The 24,265-nt window shown below is 37.6% G+C and overlaps 1 protein-coding gene across 1 annotated transcript in view; it reads left to right on the top strand.

The window, feature by feature from the left end:
- Positions 1-24,265, top strand: part of atp13a3 (ATPase 13A3) — a 241,614-nt gene that overhangs the window by 118,734 nt on the left and 98,615 nt on the right. The window contains exons 4-7 of the mRNA XM_039766114.1: positions 5,315-5,491; positions 15,047-15,117; positions 18,177-18,260; positions 22,585-22,654. Coding sequence (XP_039622048.1) covers positions 5,315-5,491; positions 15,047-15,117; positions 18,177-18,260; positions 22,585-22,654 — 402 coding nt within the window. The remainder of the gene's footprint in view (positions 1-5,314; positions 5,492-15,046; positions 15,118-18,176; positions 18,261-22,584; positions 22,655-24,265) is intronic.

Here is a 24,265-nt window from a genome sequence, read left to right as displayed (position 1 = left end):
TGGCAAAGCAAGGAAAAAGGATGGCTTTATATGTCGTTCGTTTATAAAACAGCGGAGAAGCTGTGTAAAGGCTCCTTCACAAAAAACCAGTGGAGCGCCTTATATGAGCAGGCAGTGAGCTAAAGAAGGGAATCAATAAATATCTATAATCGTAATAAACAAACAAAAAATAGCGTACAAGCCGCGGATTAAATAAAGTAAATGGGTACCTGAACAGTAAAGTAAGTCTTGATTAGCTATACAATAACTACAGTATAAGAATCATAATAAATGAACAATAAAACAGTACAGAAACCCGAAGCAAGGAGAAACTACGGCCTTATATGGCGTTCGTTTATAAGGCAGCGGAGGAGCTGTGTGATTGATTTGAGGCAACATTGCTTTCCTCCTGGACAAAACTATACGTTGCATTCTCAAAAGTAATCTCAGTGCACAGCTTGTTCATATTACAACCGGACTGCTGAACTAACAATGTGGTATACAAAGAGATCCTTAACAGATAGTTATTGGTATATTTTCCCTCAGTTTAAAAAGGTTTTCTTTTCTTAATAAAAATTTAAAAGCAGTTCTTTGTCGCAGCAAAGCGGGATTTTATATTTATATATATATATATATATATATATATATATATATATATATATATATAAACTGCTCAAAAATTAAAGGAACACTTTGAAAACACATCAGATCTCAATGGGAAAAGAAATCCTCCTGGATATCTATACTGATATAGACTGGATAATGTGTTAGGAACGAAAGGATGCCACATCGCTTGATGGAAATGAAAATGATCAACCTACAGAGCCCTGAATTCAAAGACCCCCAAAAATCAGAGTGAAAAAATTATGTGACAGGCTAGTCCATTTTGCCAAAATTTAATTGGAGCAACTCAAAATTGTACGCAGCACTTTGTATTTCCCCTGTGTTCTTGTATACATGCCTGACAACATCGGTGCATACTTCTAATGAGATGACAGATGGTGTTGTGGGGGATCTCCTCCCAGATCTGGACCAGGGCATCACTGAGATCCTGGACAGTCTGAGGTGCAACCTGGTGGCATTGGATGGACCAAAACATAATGTCCCAGAGGTGTTCTATTGGATTTAGGTCAGGAAAGTGTGGTGGCCAGTCAATGGTATCAATTCCTTCATCCTCCAGGAACTGCCTGCATACTCTCACCACATGAGGCCAGGAATTGTCGTGCACCAGGAGCCACTGTACCAGCATAGGGTCTGACAATGGGTACAAGGATTTCATCCTGATACCTAATGGCAGCCAAGGTGCCTTTGTCAAGCCTGTAGCGGTCTGTGTGACCCTCCATGGATATGCCTCCCCAGACAATCATTAACCCACCACCAAACTGCTCATGCTGAATGATGTTACAGGCAGCATAATGTTCTCCATGGCTTCTCCAGACCCTTTCACTTCTGTCACGTGCTCAGGATGAACCTGCTCTCATCTGTAAAAACACAGGGCACCAGTGGTGCATCTGCCAATTCTGGTATTCTATTGCGAATACCAATCGAGCTGCATGCTGCTGGGCAGTGAGCTCAGGGCCCATTAGAGGACATGGGGCCCTTGGGTCACCCTCAAGAAGTCTTTCTGGTTGTTTGGTCAGAGACATTCACACCAGTGGCCTGCTGGAGGTCATTTTGTTTGGCTCTGGCAGTGCTCATCCTGTTCCTCCTTACCCAAAGGAGCAGATACTGGTCCTGCTGATGGGTTATGGACCTTCTATGGCCCTCTCCAGCTCTCCTAGAGTAACTGCTTGTCTCCTAGAATCTCCTCCATGCCCTTGAGACTGTGCAGGAGACACAGCAAACCTTCTGGCAATGACACGTATTGATGTGCCATCCTGGAGAAGTTGGACTACCTGTGCAACCTCTGTAGGGTCCAGGTATCGCCTCATGCTACCAGTAGTGACACTGACTGTAGCCAAATGCAAAACTAGTGAAGAAACAGTCAGAAAAGATGAGGAGGGAAAATGTCAGTGGCCTCCACCTGTTAAACCATTCCTGTTTTGGGGGTCATCTCATTGTTGCCCCTCTAGTGCATCTGTTGTTATTTTCATTAACACCACAGCAGCTGAAACTGATTAACAACCCCCTCTGCTATTTAACTGACCAGATTAATATCCCATAAGTTTCATTGACTTTATGCTATACTCTGGGTAAAAAGTGTTCCTTTAATTCCTTTGAGCAGTATATATATATATATATATATATATATATATATATATAGTAGTATATATATATATATATACAGTAGTCTCTCCTCGATCGCAGGGGTTGCGTTCCAGAACCCCCTGCGATAGATGAAAATCCGCGAAGTAGAAACCATATGTTTGTGTAGTTATTTTTATATACTGTATTTTAAGCCCTTATAAACTCTCCCACACTGTTAACATTATTAGAGCCCTCTAGACATGAAATAACACCCTTTAGTCAAAAGTTTAAACTGTGCTCCATGACAAGACAGAGATGACAGTTCTTTCTCACAATTAAAAGAATGCAAATAGATCTTCTTCTCTTCAGGAGCAGAGAATTTCAGAGAGAGAGAAGCAGAGAGAGAGAGCGCTTGCAAAGAAAAGCAAACAATCAAAAAATCAATACGTGTGCTTTTAAGTTTGACGCAGCATTTTTTAGAGGAGCGTCAGTATCTTCTGTGCAAACAGCCCCTCTGATCACATCTCCTCCGTCAGGCGCAGAGAACATCAGAGAGAGTGAGAGCGAGATAAAAGCAAACCATCAAAAAATCAATAAGTGTGCTTTTGGAAGCACCTTGATAAAGCGGCATTTCTTAGAGGTGCGTCCGTAACCACTAGGCAAACAGCTTCTGTTGAAACAGCACCTCTGCTCCGTCAGGCGCAGGGATGTCAGAGAGGGTGAGATAGAGGCAGAGACAAGCAAACAATCAAGCTCTGTGCGGGATGCATATCTTATAGCATTGAGGAGTTTTAGTTAATTTGTAATACATGCTCTGATTGGGTAGCTTCTAAGCCATCCGCCAATAGCGTCCCTTGTATGAAATCAACAGGGCAAACAAACTGAGGAAGCGTGTAGTATAAATTAAAAGACCCATTGTCTGCAGAAACCCGCGAAGCATTGAAAAATCCGCGTTATATATTTGGATATGCTTACATATAAAATCTGCGATAGAGTGAAGCCACGAAAGTCGAAGCGTGATATAGCGAGGGATTTCTGTACAATGTACAATGCTCATGACAGTGGAATAGGTTATTCTTAGCCAGTCTACTGCAGTAATTGCAGTGGAAAATGTGATTAACATCCACTCATGCATGGGAAAAAAAATAACATTGAATACCGTGAAACCGGTATAATTTTGAAAAATACCGTGATACAGAATTTTGGTCATACCGCCCAGCACTAGGTTCTAATAAAGAGGTGCGAAGGAATTTAAGGTGGCCCAGGATTACGAGTACAGTGATACCTTGAGATACGATTTGTTCAGTGACCGAGCTCGTAAGTCAAAATGCTCGTATCTCAAATCAATTTTCTGCATTGAAATTAATTGAAATGAGATTAATTCGTTCCAGCCCCAAAAAAACCACCCCAATTTTTTGTTAAATGTTTTCAACATAAGAAAAATGTATTCATAATGAACAAATATTGTATACAAACAAAATAAAACGTAATACAGTAATCCCTCGCTATATCGCGCTTTGACTTTCGCGGTTTCACTCTATCGCAGATTTTAAATGTAAGCACATCTAAACATATATCACAGATTTTTCGCTGGTTCGCCGCTTTTTGCGGACAATGGGTCTTTTAATTTAGGTTACATGCTTCCTCAGTTTGATTGCCCAGTTGATTTCATACAAGGGACGCTATTGGCGGATGGCTTAGAAGCTACCCAATCAGAGCATGTATTGCATATTAACTAAAACTCCTCAATGCTATAAGATATGCTTCTCGCGCTGTGCTTGTTTGCTTCTCTCTGTCTTTCTCGCTCTCTCTGCCTGACGGAGGGGGTGTGAGCAGAGGGGCTGCTTGCACAGAGGACACGGATGCTCCTCTACAAAATGCCGCTTTATCGCGGTGCTTCTGTATACTTAAAAGCATGTATTGATTTTTTGATTGTTTGCTTTTCTTTTGCAGCGCTCTCTGACATTCTCTGCTCCTGACGCGCTCCTTTATGACGGCGCTCCTTTGAAGATAAGATATGTTTGCTTTCTTTTAATTGTGAGAAAGAACTGTCATCTCTGTCTTGTCATGGAGCACAGTTTAAACGTTTGACTAAAGGGTGTTATTTCATGTCTAGAGGGCTCTAATAATGTTAACAAGGTGGGAGAGTTTATAAGGGCTTAAAATATATAAAAATAACCACACAAACATATGGTTTCTACTTCGCGGATTTTTACCTATCGCGGGGGGGTCTGGAACGCAACCCCCGCGATCGAGGAGGGATTACTGTACATAAAAGAGAATCTAAAGAAATATCAGATGTTGGCGAAGCTGATTAGCGTATTTTAATGTTGTTCACTTTTGCTTAACACAATTTTCTTCTCCACTAGTTTTTTTCTTTTTTGCCATGCTTTGGTCACTTTCATTCTCAAGGTGTTTCAGTAGAAACCTGTCTAAGGAGCTTTGTTTAGTCCTCCCCTTTAGAATGTTTCTGAAATGAGTTAGGAAAGTGTCATTAAATAGTGCCACTGCACGATCAGTTGCAAATGGTGTTTCTTTTCAATATAGTCAAGTGTTAAACAAGTGTCATTAAATAGCGCCGCTGCACGATCAGTTGTAACTTTTTCAGGGTGTTTCTTTTCTTTAAAGTTCAAAACTTTTTCCCATATTGCAAACACTTCCTTTATCTCACCTTAAGAGATAACCTCCTCCACGATACCAATCTCCTCCAGAACCTCCGTACGTTGCCGTGTCTGTAGTTCCGTCAACTCCTCCGTCTTCAGTTCCTCTGAATGCTCATTGATGGCTCATATTTTGAATTTTGGCTCGTAACTCAAGGCAAAAAATTTACCTAGTGACGGCTCGTATCTCAAAAAACTCGTGCGTTGGGGTACTCGTATCTCAAGGTACCACTGTATTTTCATAGGCTTCAGGGATTCTAGTGTTAAATGCTGGTACTAATTTAGCCGAGTATAGGGATTCTCATTAGTATGGACTTGTGTCCAGGATTGGGCCGTGCCTTGTACCTCATGTTTCCAGGTATATGTGCTATTCTTCAAACCCTATTTTCAATTAAATGAATTAAATAAAAAATGGAATTGGCTAAAAAAATGTAAATTTTCCCCCAACTCTTTAGTGAAAATCAATATTTCTTTTCTCCTTTTTATAGGATGAATTTAAAAGATGGTTTCGAGCTAAAGTACGCTTTCTTCTGTCCCCTGGAAAGAACCCATTTGAGTGTCCAAATGCAAGATATAAAAATTGGGCCAATGGTCATGCATCTCATTTGGGTGAGGATCATTCAGAGGACTTCAAGCATATATATTCAGAGTATCAGCCTTTACAGGTAACATGTTTTTCACATGTATTACTGTTTAAATCACACATTTAAATTTAGAGCTAACTCTTTGGGCATTACCTTTTCCTTATTAATTGATATTTAGATTTATCTCTCTCTCTTGTTTTACAATTTAAAAAATCCTTTTTTTTAAATGGTCATTTAAGGTGTTCATTTTTTTGTTGACTATTGTTTTGTATTTCAATAAGAAGTGAGCTTTATAACAATTTTAGCTTTATGGTCACTAATAAATTTAAAGAGCTGTTTTAAACCAAGGAAAACCTCTAATTGCATAATCTCTATGTAACCCACCTAGTCTTCATATACTTATTCAGTAGTTTCCAATATTAATGTCTTTCTCCATGTCTCTGAATCTGTACATTGCAACTGTTATCTTGCTCTCAATCTTGCTTCCTCTCTTTGGATCACTTGTTCTTTGCAGTTAAATATCAGTGACATTTACATGGACCTATCCATTGTTGATTTTGGTATGCTTTAATTTCCTAAACCATGCTTAATTTATGGTGCCTGTACATTGAAAGGCATACTCACACCTCATCATTCAGGCCAGTCAATAGTCAACAATTAATGAGTTTATCTTTGAGATATGTGAAGAAAAAGTAGAATAGAGTGTGGTAACTGTGGTGGTATTGAAAGGTTCCTTAAATATTGAGCAACAGTGGAAACACACACATATGTTATGTGGAAAAGTATATATAAAATAGGTACCGGTATGTGTTAAGGGTAGATGATTTGTTGTCTTTTGGAGTTTTCTTTGTTCAGGAATATGTAAACATCATTGTATATACACAGTATTGAGAGAAATTAAATGTGTTAGCAAATAATTGTTAGCCATTATGCATTGTCTTTGTGAGACAACATGAAGTAAAAAATAAATTTAATTGCTTAAACTTTAACATATTCTTCAATTCAAGGCAATGATGCTGAATATACAAAACCAGCTGAACATATGTTAGTGTTCAATAGCGCTAAAACTGTGAGACTCTTCATCCTCTCCATGCTAAAATTTCATTGTTTTAGTTTGTTCATTTGCAACTAAGGGTGATTTTTTTTTTTTTCTTCATGAAGTGAGGAATCTACTCAAAGTAGAAAGTGCAAACTATAGGAAGAGGTATATGATCACTCAGTTACTTAATTCAGGGGTCTTCAACCTTTTTTCCCCAGAGAGCTACTTTTACAAAATGAAAAAGGCCAAGAGCTACTCATGTTTTCTAACGTTTATTCTCATAGCTTATTTCAACCCAAACAAACTGAATAAGCTTGTTTTGCCTTAACATTTACAAAATGTTGGTGTCCAAAAGTCACATTTTTCATTAAAACATCATAAAAAATATTTAGTTCACCCGCAAGTGCATTTTGTATGTCTGTATGCATTTGCTAGTGTATATCACACTACTGAATTAAAACATGAATGCTGTCAAAACAAAACAAAACAATGAAATTACAAATACATAGATATTACTTATTAATTTGTCCTTTTGTTACATGTCACTGTTTCACTTCATGTACAGTTGCATGTGTGATGTGTTTTTTAGTTAGATGACTGGCACTGCATGGAGTCAACAAGAGAGATGTATGGTGGAGTGTACCACTTAGGTTGACTCTTATCATTTAATTGTTCATCTGTCAGTCTTGTTCTGAACTTTGATTTCATGACATTCATGTCAGAAAAGGCAGACTCACAGAGGTATGTAGACCCAAACAAAACAGACATTTTCATTTTCACCTGCTTGGTGAAGATTTTTATAGTTATATGGCTCTACTAAGCTCCATAAATGCTGAGAATGCTGTTGAGACTTTAACTGCACATTATTTTTAAGGTTTACTAATATATAATATATAAAATCCAATGTCTGTCTTGTCTGTATGTCTGTCCACTTTTCACGAAAGAACTACTTAACGGATTTAGATCAGGTTTTTTTCTGTAATTTGCTTTAACATTCTGGTTGATTTTGCAACTTCTCTCATTGCACTAAGTATCATAGTTTCGCTTGCAGCACCGATTTATTTGCGCGAATCCAAGAAACACACAGTGGGCCGAGGGGAAGGGCCTTCCTCACTCACTTGCCAGCTTCGGGGGGAGTTCCTTAACTCTGCTTAGCTAACGAATGAGAGAGCAATTGAATTCAACTTTGTTTGATATTAAAAATAAAGTGTTACTTCGGTCTTGATGAGTTTGAGTCCGGTGTATGCCAAAGTGTATGCCACATTGAAAAGAGATTGCAATTCAGATTGTGGATCATGATTTTGTGTTAAAAGGATCATGATATGATTTTTTGGAAAGATCGCCCACCCCTAATTTGACTAATCAAGTTTTCAAAATTATGTAGGATTCATTAACCCTTTGGCGAGCTACTTGGAAAGGGGTTGCGAGCTACAGGTAGCTCATCAGCAACGTGTTGGAGAGCTGTACAATTTATGAATGAGGTTTGTAAATGGGTACAGTCTACATTTACACTTTCAGTTTTTTTTTGTTGTTTGAACATGGCCACAGCCTTGATTTCACAAATAACCTAGACACACTTGTTGTGATAAACAAAATACAGTAATCCCTCCTCGATCCCGGGGGTTGCATTCCAGAACCTCCTGCAATAGGTGAAAATCCGCGAAGTAGAAACCATATGCTTTTATGGTTATTTTTATATATTTTAAGCCCTTATAAACTCTCCCACACTGTTTATAAGTATTTCCCGCACAGTTAGGCCGGAGTTATACTTCATGCGACGCATGATACAGCGGACGCTCCTGCTACGCAAGCATTGTAGTGTTCATACTTGCGTGCGTACTTTACATAAATCTGGAGGAATCCACCAGGTGGCAGTGCGAGATATTATCACGGTGAGAACATGTTCGGCTTCTCTGTGTTGTGAATTGCCTAGGACACCTATTAAATTCTGATGACACCTTACCACAATATCTCGGAAAAGGATGTTTATTGATTAAATCCATCAATCCAGGGATGTGTCAATTCCAGCAAGCATTGGGCACGAGTGAGAAACAGTCCCTTGACGAGGCCTCAGCTCATCACAAGGTGAATACAAGCACACACATACACTAGCGTCATTTTAGCGGCACCAAATCCCCAAATCTGCATATCTTTGGAAGGAAACCAGATCACAGTGTGGAATACCAGCAGGAAATACCAGCAACATAACTCCCTGCGAGACAGCAGTGCTATCGCTCCACCACCGTGACACCCCCATGTGTGCAATTATTCCCCCATGTGTGTAATTAACAGTATTCATTATTTAAACGAAATTATATGTAAAATGTAACATTACACACTTTAATGCATTTCATCATGAAAGTGATATCAAGTATAAATCTAAACATTCTAAATGCGCAGAGAGTTGGAATATCATACATTTAATTTGTTCTGTGTGGCGATCTATTGCTGCTTTCCACTGCTGTCAGGTCCAAGAAGCTCGTAGCGATTAAAAACTGGGATGATGTTTACAACGGTCTGCTTTAATAATAAAGTAAACTACGAGGTTAAAGTGGACATTTCGAGATTAAAGCCGAAATTTCCACTTTAATCACAAAACACACGTTTTCACTGTGTCCTTTATTTTTTTCTCAGTTTCTCAAATATAACACTATACATTATGTTGCTGTTGTTAAGTTGCAAAAAAAAAAAAATAAAAAAGACGACACAAAAGATGGTATGTGAGACTTTTAAAATGTATCGTGTCATTACGTTCGGGAACTATCTACATGTGACAGAAAGCCTCTATGCAGATCCTACGGGATGAATGCTTCGATGTGGTGAAGCAAAATGGCGACATACAGATGCATTCGTGGTGCTTTTATATTCAAGCGTCGCATATTCGATCGTAATGACGATACATTTTAAAAGTCTCACATACCATCTTTTGTGCCGTCTATTTTTTTGCAACTTCACATCGGCAACCTAATGTATAGCGCTGTATTTGAGCCACTGAGAAAAAAATAAAAGACAGTGAAAACGTGTATTTTGTGATTAAAGTGGAAATTATGGCTTTAATCTCGAAATGTCCACTTTAACCTCATAGTTTACTTTATTATTAAAGCAGACCATCATAAACGTCATCCCAGTTTTTAATCGCTACGAACTTCTTGGACCTGACAGCAGGTAAAGTAAAAAAAATAAAAAATAGACAGCACAAAAGATGGTATGTGAGACTTTTAAAATGTATCGTGTCATTACGATCGGGAATATGCGACACTTGAATATAAAAGCAGGCGGCACGGTGGCGCAGTGGTAGCGCTGCTGCCTCGCAGTTAGGAGACCTGGGTTCGCTTCCCGGGTCCTCCCTGCGTGGAGTTTGCATGTTCTCCCCGTGTCTGCGTGGGTTTCCTCCGGGCGCTCCGGTTTCCTCCCGCAATCCAAAGACATGCAGGTTAAGTGGATTGGCAATTCTAAATTGGCCCTAGTGTGTGCTTGGTGTGTGGGTGTGTTTGTGTGTGTCCTGCGGTGGTTGGCACCCTGCTTAGGATTGGTTCCTGCCTTGTGTCCTGTGTTGGCTGGGATTGGCTCCAGCAGACCCCTGTGACCCTGTATTTGGATTCAGCGGGTTAGACAATGGATGGATGAATATAAAAGCACCACGAATGCATCTGTGTGTCGGCATTTTGCTTCAACACTTTGAACCATTCATCAAACAGCAAAGCGCGCACATCGATCCCCAAAGGATCTCCATGAGGCTTGCTTGCACATGTAGATAGTAAACAGAGACTCTGACATCACGTTCCACTTTTAGCACACTGCACCCCTCGACTTTTTGCAGGTACTGCAACTCGCGCACGCGTCGCGTTAATTTCTGAGGACCTGCTCAGAGGACGGGTGAAATGAACGCTGGGAACGCATGGCAGCCATGATGCGGGCGCATACACGTTCTGAGCGTGAAGTATAAATTGGCCCTTATACAGCATAAACCCTTTGTATTCTCTTAGATATTAGGTAAGATTCATTAAAATTATGTATGTAAACACACTGTTTATATACAGTAAAACCTAAATATTATTTTAAAGATATCGAAGCGTCTCCGATATCACGTATGTTACAGACATTACGATAGACAGGCCACCAGCAATAAATACGTCCAATGCAAGAAAAATTGTATACAGTAAATGTGTGTACAGTGACACTAAACATACTTACATGTACTAAGTACTGTAAGCAGAAAATTCATTATGGTTACTCACCAACAATGACACGATGACTTGTCCAATAACAATGAGTTTAATTTTACTGCACAACAAAGGAGAGCGTTACAGCTCTTCTAAAGGAGCCTCTTCAGGCGACTGTGTAGCACCTCCGTTGTTCTTCTTCCAGCAGTCTTCAATCCAAATCCCCTAAAGCAGATTCCATCCGGACTACTGCCTTATTACGTCCACTTACAACTCGTTTTGCGCCCTGGTTAAAAGGACACTGTGGCGTAGATCTTATATTCTTTTCCTTCTTTTTCAATAAAAAGAATCGTGGCCCCATTGATGCCGTAATGGCGTCCTACAGCGGTGTAGCTTTTCCCTTCCTTCAACATATCCAAAATGTTTACCTTTTCGGCAATCGTTAGCATCTTCTGTTGGCGCCTGGGCATGGCCCCTGAAGCAGTAGCAGGAGCAGATCATTTTGGAGCCATAACAAAGGGCTTGACTACGCACAAAGATAACACAAAAGAGCACAAATGTTAACTCTTTACACAGCGAAACACGTTGATGCTGAATGAGCTAGACGAGACTTCCTGATTAATGCTGCGGAATCGAATTCGACGCTATGTCACTGAACCAGTCGGCACACAGGAACTTAACTGTGTGCTCTGATTGGTTAGCTTCTCAGCCATCCGCCAATAGCGTCCCTTGTATGAAATCAACTGGGCAAACCAACTGAGGAAGCAAATACCGGAAGTAAAAAGACCCATTGTACGCCGAACCCGCGAAGCAGTTAAAAATCTGCGTTATATATTTAGATATGCTTACATATAAAATCTGCGATAGAGTGAAGCTGCAAAAGTCAAAGTGCGATATAGCGAGGGATTACTGTACTACAATTTATTTATAACAGAAGTTGGATATATTCAGTAAATATACTGTATATAAATATGCCATGCGGTGGGCTGGCACCCTGCCCGGGGTTTGTTTCCTGCTTTGCGCACTGTGTTGGCTGGGATTGGCTCCAGCAGACCCCCGTGACCCTGTAGTTGGCATATAGTGGGTTGGATGATGGATATATATATATATATATATATATATATATATATATATATATATATATATATATATATACATACACACACACACTGGGGAGGTAAGCCGGTTCCCATTGTACCACCGTTTAAGAGTGGTTTTGGAGGAGCGACCGTGCCTCCTTTCGGTGTGTTGAGCCCTTTTAGTCACAATAGTGGTGGGGGATGTGGAGTGCGGGGGATTTTGGGTTGGCGAGCAAAGCGAGGTATATATAATATAGCGGTCATTCCATGTCAAATCAGCCAATGTCCTATCTAGTTCAGACTCAAAAGATAGTGGAAAAATTACCAGATGTAATCATGTTGGTCAGGGGACACCATGTAAATTTTTTTGATAGAAGATCAATACTCTACAAGATACAGACAGTTTACTGAGAGGAGAGAGGTGTCGATTTTATCCAGCCTAATTTTTTCATCAAATTTCTGAAGTCCATAACTCAATAACTAAATCACTGAGCAGGCACACTTTGCACACTGGTATATTAATTGATAGTCTGTGACGAAATTAAAACATTTGGTCAAGATTCAGATCAGTGTTTGAACAGCAGACTTCTCAAATCCAAAAAATAATTTAGAATTTTATTTTCAGAGCACCCTAATGGCTTGTGGGAATGTGTAGATAATTTAAAAAATATTTTTCAATTATTCTACATTGTCTCTTATTTCTCAGAGCAAAAACATTATTTTTTTTGCGCATCTTTCATGATTTATTTTACATCCTAAACACTGGCTGAATGCACCATGTATCAATAATGGTAATAATTTAAGTTTTCAATTGGTAAGTTGTCAAAAATGTCAAACTTTTCATATCAAATGACAATATCCTATCTCATGTTGCTGAACAGAAAATGCAATTCTTCTTGGCCAACAGAGTACAGTACCTGATGCGTGAGAATATCACTGTTACATCCCTACACAACTGGCAAACTCAAAGTCAGCTGGGTGTCTGGTGAAGTCAGTGAATTGACTGTCTGAATGTTTATCACTGAAGCAGCAGCTGAGTGAATTGGAATCAGACATCCTGATATGTTTCATGCAGCCAAACTATCCTCCACAGTCTTTCCACTGGCCACCTAGAGCCGATATTTATTGGGTGCTATTACAGTGTATCATTGTATCATCAGTGGGAGGCAGTACCGTCTAGTGTTGTACTTAATGATAAATCAGGCAGCTGTTGTTCATGTGATGTGCTTAATGTGCCTTTGGTGATTTGTTTTTTTCCATTAATCCTATACCCAAGTTAGTGTTGAAGAACTTGGCGATTATCATTACTGACAAGTGGTGAATTTAACCCATGTTTAGAATGAAAAAGAAAAGATTCACATAAGAAAAGTAAGACTTGTTTTTTGAAATAAAAAGGGACCATGTTGGAGACAGGAAAAATAATTTAAAAAATGTCTGGACATTCCCACATTTAGAGGTGTGCTGGTCAAACCCTGATGCAGTTTGTTGTTTGTTTGTAACCTTTCAAAAGCACTGTGTAGGTACCTAAACATGGAAAAATTTTCAGCAGGCTGTATCAGTTACAAATATTTTTTTTCTGAAAGCCAAGGCAAAGCCAAAGACACAAAATATTTAAGGTCTGCTCTTACCAAGTGATGTTATCTAGACAAAACAGTTTGATTTTGTTACATACTGTACCTACAAAGGTACCAGTATGCAAAATTTGAGCCTGCTTGGTGGCTTAGTTGTTGAGATATGGTCTTGTGAAATTCATGAAAAAATAAAGCTGTATCAAATTTGAAACCCCTCCCCCCTCACAAAATTGGCTGTATCTTGGAAAGTATTGATCATACATTATACATGCAATGTCTGTCTGTGTGTGTGTGTGTGTGTGTTGTATATATGTATATGGAGAGAGATACTCTAATAAATTCATTATGATTACTTTTGTGTTCATTACTTTGTCCAACTGTATTAGGTTATTAAACCCTATAACCTTAATCTGTGTATATGTCTTATTCTAAAAGTTTTAAAAAATCACATCTGACATATTATTAAAATGAGTTTTATATTTTTTATTATACGTTTATTGCAGAGTGCTGTTGTTTGTTTAAGAATCATGCTTTGTTAAATTAAGATGTATTTAGTAATTTAAAAGGTAAAAAAGTCTCCCCAAATGGCTTACTTTTGTTGCCAACAGAAAAACATTTCATATGTAAAACAAAACCTTCAAAAGTGAATATAGTCTGTTAAGTTTTAAAGTGGAAAAGTCCTTTGAAAAACCTAGTGCTAGTCCTTAACTTTCATGGGGTTAACAGGAAACAAAGTGAAACTTGAAGACACAACTGTTAATATATTGAACCAATGAGAAATAGGGGGTTAGGTTGCCGCAACCACCAAAAAACTGCAGTCTTTTGCTAGGGATTGCCCAAAATACAATTTTTGCATAGAATTATTTTTTACAAAACACTGTTTTTGATACTATGTACTTTTCATGACACAGTAACCATGAAATAAACCAAGAAAGTGCAGTACATAGCATAAAATTGCTAACATACAAAAAGCATTCTTTCTTGCTATTTATTCACTAGAATTCTGTGACCTTTTGTGCTAATATAATTTATATGTTTAAAAAAAAAAGTCTCTTCTGTCGAAAGATGCCAAGACTGGCTAGGTCTAACCATTACCTGCGATACTCTATCCTTCATTTTGAGTTGATGGCATTGCAGGCCTTGGAATGATGCACCAACTTAAGTAATCTGCTGGTTGCATCTGCTTCGTGTGCTGCTTGAGATCCTTAAGGATTTTGGCATTTGTAAGTATAGAAGAGGTGTTTGTGCTTTGGGAATATAATTTCAAAGTTAATTATATTTTTAAGCAAAACAATGAAAATATGCAATGAATACACAGAGAGCTTTTTACTCCAAAATGGTAAGGTGAATAAGATCAGTGAAGTGCCTACCGGGATACTATCTGCTTTCCAAACTTGCATGCATTATACCAATCATTTTTTTTTCTCTACTGCAATAGCCATGAAGCCTGCAAATGTGCAGCCTTTCCAACACAAAAGTAAAAAAGATATTATGAAATACATGATTTGAATAACCACATGTATCATGAGCTCACTTGAAAAATGTGAATTAATATGCAGGAATATTCTACGCTTTGAAGTTGAACTGTTTGATAAATTTTAAGTTATGTGTTCATCATCTAGATTGGTGCTCTGTTAGCCAATATTTTAAACCATTTGGGGAAACATTTTTCATTGCTAAAGACAGCCTACTCCACAATTAGGAGAGCTGTGTTAAAATTGCACATACCTTCAGGAGAAGACGGAATCAGAAATATGGAAGATTAATTTTTATTTCCCCCTTAGATTCGCTACTTTACTCTTCACAGTGAAACATTCTACTGGAATGAAGTCAGTCAGAATTTTGAAGTATTTAAGTAAGTCTAAATTCTTATTTCAGTCTGTTTTCAAAGTTTGCCTTTATTACCAGAATGATAGAAATTATCTCAGCTCCCTGCATTCCCACCTATGACATAAGCTTTCAGAAACTATATTTTCTCTTAATAGAATTATAATAATTATAAAGATAATACTGTTGTGGGCTGGTGCCCTGCCCAGGGTTTGTTTCCTGCCTTGCACCCTGTGTTGGCTGGGATTGACTCCGGCAGACCCCAGTGACCCTGTAGTTAGGATATAGCGATTTGGATAATGGATGGATGGATGGATAAAGATAATATGTACAGTTTATTTAGTCAATTAAAATAAACCTATTCTTTTTCTTGGAAGTTTATGAAAGTGACCCATGTTCCTTTTTTGATGCTCATAAATGTTCTAAAAATTATGTTCTTCAATTTCTTTATTTGTAAAAATATTTATGGTGCCAAAGTATTGTATGAAATTACTGGGGAAGTAGCTTTTAAAATCCAAATAGAATAAGCTGTGTGAAAACTCTTGTTACATATATGATCTGCATCTTAACACAGAGTGCAAAAAATATACATTTAGGCCGTAGAGTCTGTAGTCTTAGCTGTTGTTGAAGAATTAAACTTCAATAATATCTTTGTGACACATAAGACAATGAATATTATGACTAGCAATAAACTGTATATGCATGAAGAATTTCATATTGCTATACACCCACTAATTAAATTTGTCTTTGCACTTATTTCTGATTCTAGACTTGTTTCTGAATTTTATACTACGCCGTATAGTGCAGTAGTTAATCAATTAACTATTCAAAAATTTTGGCAACAGGATTTGTTGCCAGCTGTTGGAGTTACATTTTTGACAGCATAAAGGTCTTCTCTTGAAATCCAGATTATCGATTTAGAATTGTTCATCTTACATACACTTACTGGCCAGTTTATTAGGTATACCTGTTCAACTGCTTGTTAACACAAATTTCTAATCAGTCAATCATATGGCAGCAACTCGGTGCATTTAGGGATATAGTAGTTGTCAGCTGCTGAATTTCAAAGCAAGCATCAGAATGGGGATGAAAGGTGATTTAAGTGACTTTGAACATGGCATGGTTGTTGATGCCGGACAGGTTCAGAAACTGCTAATCTACTAGGATTTTCATGCACAACCATCTCTAGGGTTTACACAGAATTGTCTGAAAAAGGGAAAATATCCAGTGAGCGGCAGTTCTCTGAGCGAAAATGCCATGGTGATGCCAGAGATCAGAAAAAAATGACCAGACTAGTTTGAGCTGATACAGTAGAAAGACAACCGTAACTTAAATAGTCACTTGTTACAACTGAGGTAAGCAGAAGAGCACTTTTGAATACACAACATGTCGAACCTTGAAGCAGATGGGCTTCAGCAGCAGGAGACCACACTGTGTGCTACTCCTGTCGGTTAAGAAGAGGAAACTGAGGCTACAGTTTGAACAGGCTCACCAAAACTGGACCAAAGAAGATTGGAAAAAGGTTGCCTGGTCTGATGAGTTTTGATTTCTGCTGCAACATTCGGGTGGTAGGGTCAGAATTTGGCATCAGTAACCTAAAAGCATGGATCCACCCTGCCTTGTATCAATGGCTCAGGCTGATGGTGGTGGTGAAATGGTGTGGAGGATATTTTCTTGGCACACTTTGGGCCCCTTAGTACCAAGTGAGCATAGTGTAAATGCCACAGCCAACCTGAGTGTTTTTGCTGACCATTTCCATCCCTTTGTAACTGCAGTGTACCCATCTTCAGATGTCTATTTCCAGCAGGATGTAACGCACCATGTTACAAAGCTCAGATCATCTCAAACTGTTTTTTTGAACATGGCACTGAGTTCACTGTACTCAAATGGCCTCCACAGTCACCACATCTAAATCCAATAGAGCACCTCTGGAATGTAATGGAATAGGAGGTTTGCATCACGGATGTGCCACCAACAAATCTCCAGAAACTATGTGATGCTATCATGTCCATCTGGACCAAAATCCCAGAAGAATGTTTACAGCATCTTGTTGCCATGGAGAGTTATGTCAGTTCTGGAGGCAAAAGTGGGTCCAACCAAGTATTAGAAAGGTATACCTAATAAATTGGCTGGGAGTGTATATTACACAATTTTTTTTTTTAATGGGTAAGGCCGATTATCCAGAATGCAATTTCTGCCCATCTAAGATGCCTGGCACCTTTATGCATGACTTTTGGGAATCCCCAAGGTGCTGGAACTGTGGAATCCCGTTGCTAGTGCCCTGGCATCCATTCTGGATATTCAAATACCCGTATTACCACAATTACTGATTTTACAGGAAGTTTTAATTTTATACTTAAATGCTTTTAGAACATTCAGCTTCAAGAATTAATGGTGCATCAGAAAATAGCATTAAAAAGTGGGGGGCTATCACTAAGAAAATCAAAAGCCAGCTGTGTTGTGTTTAAGGTTTTTGTTTCTATTATGACTTGCATGTTATAAATACTTGGTGATTGGCTGTCACGGGTATGTGGTCATTTTGGGATTGGGTCATGGATTCTTGAGGTGGTGAGTTTGTGGGGCTGAGGTTTATGACTTCTGTAATGTCTAATATCCTTAATATTATGATGAAATGTATTGTAATTTTTTTCTATGACCTGTTTCTGATTTTATATGTATGTTTTCTCTTTTACATTGCTATGCAACATATCTTACTTTCAATAAATAATTGATCACAAAAAAAGAACTTTATATTATACTTGAAAGCAAATTTAAATTAATTGGTCTCAAATGTCAGTCTTCTTTCTAAAAAGTATAAATATAGAAAGTCTGTGGAAATATTTTCATTAATAAAATGTCATTTTAGGAATTTTGATTACAGAAATAAAATGCCACACATTCTTATTTTGAAATTAGCACATACTTTTTTTTTTTTTATCCAAAACTCTAGATCGATCTCAGTTAGGAATTTGATGTCATCAATTTTTGGGGGGAGTTTATTCATAAAGTAAATAACAATCTTGTTTTTGATGTATTTTTTACCTATTTCACTAATTTTTGTTCTCCTTTTTTAAATATATACCCAAGTGGCTTAGATGATGTGGGTTTGAAATGTTCATCCCTTCATAATGAACACAGCAATGGACTGACTAAAGAGGAGCAAGACTATAGGTACTGGAAATGGCATTTTTTTTATTGTCTGAATTTAAGGCGGTGTCTATGCTTTATTGGAAGAACCTTGCATTTAATAGTTTTATTTCAGCATTTGATTTATGCATTTTTTTAAATGTTCTTCTTTTTATATAAAACTAGATGGCGTTAGGATTAAACGAATTTATGTGGAAATTGTACACTGTTTAACAAGATTTAGATATTTTTGGGAGGTTTTGTTAATCAAATATAAAATTTTAACGCTGGGATGTAAAGTTTTGAAATTTGCAGTAAAAACTGATACAGTAAATTGTACACAGCAATTTAAAAAATATGTATCTATTTATTATAATTGAATGAACTGAGCATATGTATATTGTATTGGGGCCTCTAAAACATGACAGTGACAGTTTATGAGTAGTATTTGGGATCATATTGGACTTGTCATAGTCCACATTTATTCAGTTATACAAAAGCAGTTATGAAGGCTAATGGGATGCAAAATTATGTAGTATAAAATTCTTAATACAAGTGAAAGTTAAACTGTTTAACGCAATTGTGAAATCTAAACATTTTTTTACACCAAGAACCACATATACAGGAGGTGCAAAAAATATACCAAGTAATGTTATACATTCTAGCCTACTTTGGGGTTATCATGTTTGTTCCTTTGTATCTGAAGTGAGTGCGTAAATTAATGGACATAATACAAACAGTGAACTTTAGGAGTTGTTGCTTATTTTTCATATAGGTATATTTGAATTAACTAGTTAAATTAATATATTTGATGCATTACAGTTGTGGAAGGGAAGCCCTCTCATATAATCTCTTCACAACTCAAATGATTCCAGATGTACATTTACATTTATGTATTTGGCTGACACCTTTATGAAGGAATGAATCTGTCTTTCTATGAATCGGGCATGGATAGTCAGTTACCCTTAAAACAAGCTTTTAGGGCATCTCTCTCTCTCTTTTTTTTTTTTTTCCATCCGTCTTTCCCTGGAGCCTCTACAGGTTTACTGTAGTCCCTGTCTTCTCTTACTGCCAGTTTGCTTTTCTGTTCAGAAGTTTTATTACAGAGCTTTGCCTCATTCACTCATCACATCATCTTAGTGTAACACCCCCTCACACAGAATAGGCACAGTCACTCCAATATTCTGTTTATTGAGTAAAACTGTACTGCATTTTGTTAACTGACATTTTGCTTTTGTTTTTTTTGGTTTTTTTTTTTTTGCATCAATGTCTATTCAGCCAAATTCTGTACATTTCATTTTAACATTAGACAATCATTTAATTTACAAGCCCAGCGTGCTGCATACAGTTATAGCCATCATTAAGTTGGAGCAAAACACAAAAAAACAAGCACCCAAACAAAAAATGTCAATGAATACAATAAACAGCATGCACATAGAAATATTTATACATCTAGCATACTTTATACTAAACATTATAAACGTTTAAGAAATATGTATACATCTGGCATACTTTATACTAAACATTATAAACTTTTTAGAAATATTTATACATCTAGCATACTTTATACTAAACATTATAAACTTTTAAAAATAAATTTGTCATATTTTAATAACTACATTGAATAATATGGGTACTCAAAACCTAGATCAGCTTTAAATTTAGAATAAGTAAAAAGCAACCACTAGTCTGCACATACTAAGTTTGCCATTGGCAAGCTGCTCTTCCATCCCCTCTCTGACTACAGTAGTATAACACACAAGAAGCAAAGTACAGTCAATTTCATACCTGAGGTTCATGACCTATGATAATATACCTATCTTGAGGTTTATCTCCACAACCTGGAGTGATGACATGTTGAAAATGATAATGATGTCAACTGATGTCATAGGTTTTCACAATTAGTGAAAATGAATATGGACAGCCTCGCCCCAACTCTAAAAATAATGTTCTGTGCTAACATAATGGTTCTTCTGGCCTGGGTTTTAATGACAAAGATAAGATTCACATCATCAGTATGAAGGTGATTTATTTATTTTTTTTAGAGGAGTCCCAGGGCCAGCCTTGGCCCGACCCACACACACTCACAAACAGAGACAAAATAAAGCACACTGGGAACTAACAACAATTAAAGAATATAATGAAATTAAATAATATAAATGAGAACAATAATACCACCCCTGTACCCCTATGGCGATATTACATTAAACATACAAACACAAACAACTCCACACAGCAAAGTCCATGGAAAACCACACCGGATGCGATGAAAGATGACAATAGTAAACTCAGAGATCTGCATGCTTAGAGGGAAATAAAAAAACAGTCCTACCAGTAGACACTATAAGGGTGAAGACAGATGGATGATTCAGGAGTGCTCCTTTTCTTGCGGGGAAGCCAATAAATCCACCATCAGTCCTTAGCACACAGGTAGACAGAGGACGATCCAGACCCCAACAATGAAATAATCCAGGACACAAAGACTAAACACAGCTTAATCAACAGAAGGCAGTCCGACAGGTAAACGGAACACAAAATACAACAACAAAAAACACCTATTTTTCTCTTTGGACACCTGCCCTCCATTTAAGCCCCTCTGACCACCTTTGACCCCAACAGCTCCTGCAGGGACTGTTTTACCATCAAGTAAGTGCTTCCCCAGCGTGTTGTTCGATCCAGAGTGGCTCCTTTTCCTGCACGTCTTTTCAAAATGGCATCTGTTTAAGGGGCCCTGGCTGCAATAGTTACTTGCCTCAATTTGCCAATTGGAGTAGCTGCATGACGATCTTTCAATCCATCTCTTACTGTAAGTTGCAGAGTATGAACAGCACAATGCATATGTTGAATAGTGGTAAGCTTAGATGCTTCTTCAGCAATGTTATCCAAAATTTCACTATTCTTTTTCGTTTCACTTTCTCCAATACTTGCAGAACTATATCCCTCTAATATCTGTTTGTCACTTTCTTCGTCTACTTTATTCATTTTCTCAATTGTGCTTAACATATTAGAAGCATTATCTGCCACAATACACAGAATCTGATCCTTTTTTATTTCAAAATCTAGAACAGGTTGTGTGCAAAGTTATGCTAAAGTTCAGCCCTGGGCGGGAGCATATGTGAAGAGTGCAGACAGAACCCCTGAACACACATCAGGCCATAGCACACACCTACAACTACATCATTACACTTGTTTATAATCAAATGAACTTGTTAAACACATTATATCTGAAATAAAATGAAAACACTTTTTATAATTTACCATAATCCAGATTACAATATGTGAATGTCAGGTTGTATAATAGCTCAGATGAACTTCACACTAGTAGTAACACAACTATGCACTGGGATTTATTCTTACAACAACAACATTTATTTATATAGCACATTTTCATACAAATAATGTAGCTCAAAGTTCTTTACATGATGAAGAAAGAGAAAAAAAGACAAAGTAAGAATTAAAATCATCAGAGAAGTACTTAATTCTGACTATTGTTTGTGAAATGGTACATTTGAACTTGCTGTATTGTTTTTTTCATTACAATTTAAATTGATTCAGAGTCTGTACATTTTTGCCGACTCTGACCCCGACTCCAGATACCCAAAATTGTCTCCGACTCCACAGCCCTGGTTTAAATGCCACAGCCTACCTAAGTATTGTTGCTGACCATGTCTGTCCCTTTATGACCACCATGTACCCATCTTCTGATGTCTTCTCCCAGCAGGATAACGCACCATGTCACAAAGCTCAGATCATCTCAAATTGTTTTCTTGACGATGAGTTCAATGAACTGAAATGGCCTCCACAGTCACCAGATCTCAATCCAATAGAGCAGTTTTTGGGATGTGATGAAATGGGAGGTTCTCATCATGGATATGCAGCCAATAAATCTGCAGCAACTACGTGATGCTATCATGCCATTATGGACCAAAATCTCTGAGGAATGTTTCCAGCACCTTGTTGAATCTGTGGCCCAAAGAATTACAACAGTTCTGAATGCAAGAGTTGTCTAACCTGGTACTGGCAATGTGTACCTAATAAAGTGGCCAGTGAGTGTATGTCTCACATGCTACTTAAGATGTTTTGCTTACTTGTGCTCAAAGCAAAAGTTTGGAGGGAGACACTTCTTTCCTAAGTCTTTCCTGTGAAAAATGTTGTGTTTGGTGTCAGGGTCTATATTAAATGCTGAAGTTGCTTATTTTGAAAAGGGTGCTTAAAATTACATTTTTTACTGACTTAGACGTGTATGTATAATGTGTAAAGCAGTATCTCTGACTAATTAAATTATCATTTCTGTTTATTGTAAAACTGTCTAGTTTCTCAAATAATTAAAGAGCATATTTGAAAAGCTTCTGTTTCTTTCATATTACAGGAGACTATTTTTTGGGGTGAATGAAATTGCTGTTAAAGTGCCATCAGTTTTTAAACTGCTAATTAAAGAAGTAAGTCTTGGCATGTAACGCAAAACATTTATTAAAGAGTGCAAGTTATACCTTAGTAAGTTTTTTTTGGGGGGGAATGTAGGTTTTTTTTTTCTACATCATATGCTCATGGATGCACCAATCTGCAGTAACCCCTTCACATTCGTGAGGGAAGACCCTAAAAATTTGAAAATCTGCGAATAATGCTTGGACCGCCTCTAACACATAGGCGTACCATACAGTTAGGTAAGAGGACATGTTTTAAATAGGCCAAGCTTTAGTGCTGTTTATATTTATTATACTAGAAATAACATTCACAATTCTTAATATTATAGCAATGATGACAAGCTACATCAGCCAGGGATGGGTCAACCATTGTATGTTACTGGCATTTTATCAGCAGCAGCAGGGATGAGGATAAAAAATGGTAAGCCTGTAATGGCAAGCGTTCCTTTTAATGATAGGGAGCCATGTAAAGAGAAACAAAATCCATTCTGACACTCACTGGTGTCAGGAGCGCAACAAGGAAACAAAGCGCTGAGTATTAAGACCTAGAACTAACTTGGCTATTCAGAGGAATTGTTGGAGAATGTTGTACCTGAGATCCGGGATCTGGTGTGACATTTGCAGCATCAGTATTGGGAGGAGTGTAGGTGAGAGACTACTATCCCTACAGCTGTACCACTCCTTGCTGGATAATCTGGCTGATGGAGCTGGGAAAAAGTGCGGCAGAGTGGCCACTGATTCCAGGTGAGCCGTGTGAGACAGGGCTGGTGGTAAAACTATGCAGGCAAAATTTAAGGAAGATTGCAGATACGTTACAGGGAAATAATGGAGGGAGAGACTCGAAGTTAAGCTCTGGACCCGGAATGGTGTTTGCACCGTCAGTTCAGGGAGATTTGCCAGCTCTGTTAAAATTGACAGATCACTGGACAGAAGCTACACAGTTAACACCCCTGCTGCATCACGTCACAATTATGTATTTATGTTTTTACCAAAGTTACTTTTAATTTTAAAAATATGTACACTTACACTAACAAGTATTAAATAACACTAAAATATACATATCACTCTACTGTATGTGATACAAGTCATTGTAAGTATTGTTTATATAATTTTAGCTTGCGGAATTTCTACGTTTTTGCAGTCTTTCTGCAAGCTCCAAAAATATTCCAGTTTAATTGTTCACAGCCATCTCACAAATAACTGAACCCGCAAATATCAAATTTGCAAATGTTAAGTGGTTGCATTAAATGTATTTCAGAGAAACTATTATAAACATAAAGTGAACATATCAGCTGATTAACTACAGTTAATTCAAATTAGATACAGTATAAAGAGTCTAGTTGAAATACCAACTTCATAAAGAAATGTACAGTTGATTAAAACATTGTGAAGAGTCACAATGTAACAAACTAGTAGACAGTGGTCTCTAACATTGAAGAACTCATTCCTGCCCACTTTATAATAGCATTTTCCAGTCTTTTGGTTACAAGCCATTTCATCTTAAAGTAGTATCTATACAAATATCTGCTTCTCAGCATTAATTTTTGTGCCATTGGTTTTAAGTTAAAATGACACGTATCTTGGAGCATTATGACACTTTTGGAATTGTTGTTTGCTTAATATACA

The sequence above is a fragment of the Polypterus senegalus genome, chromosome 1 (genome assembly GCF_016835505.1).
Source record: "Polypterus senegalus isolate Bchr_013 chromosome 1, ASM1683550v1, whole genome shotgun sequence".
In the NCBI taxonomy this organism is placed as follows: domain Eukaryota; kingdom Metazoa; phylum Chordata; class Cladistia; order Polypteriformes; family Polypteridae; genus Polypterus; species Polypterus senegalus.
This window is presented reverse-complemented; position numbering and strand designations above follow the sequence as displayed.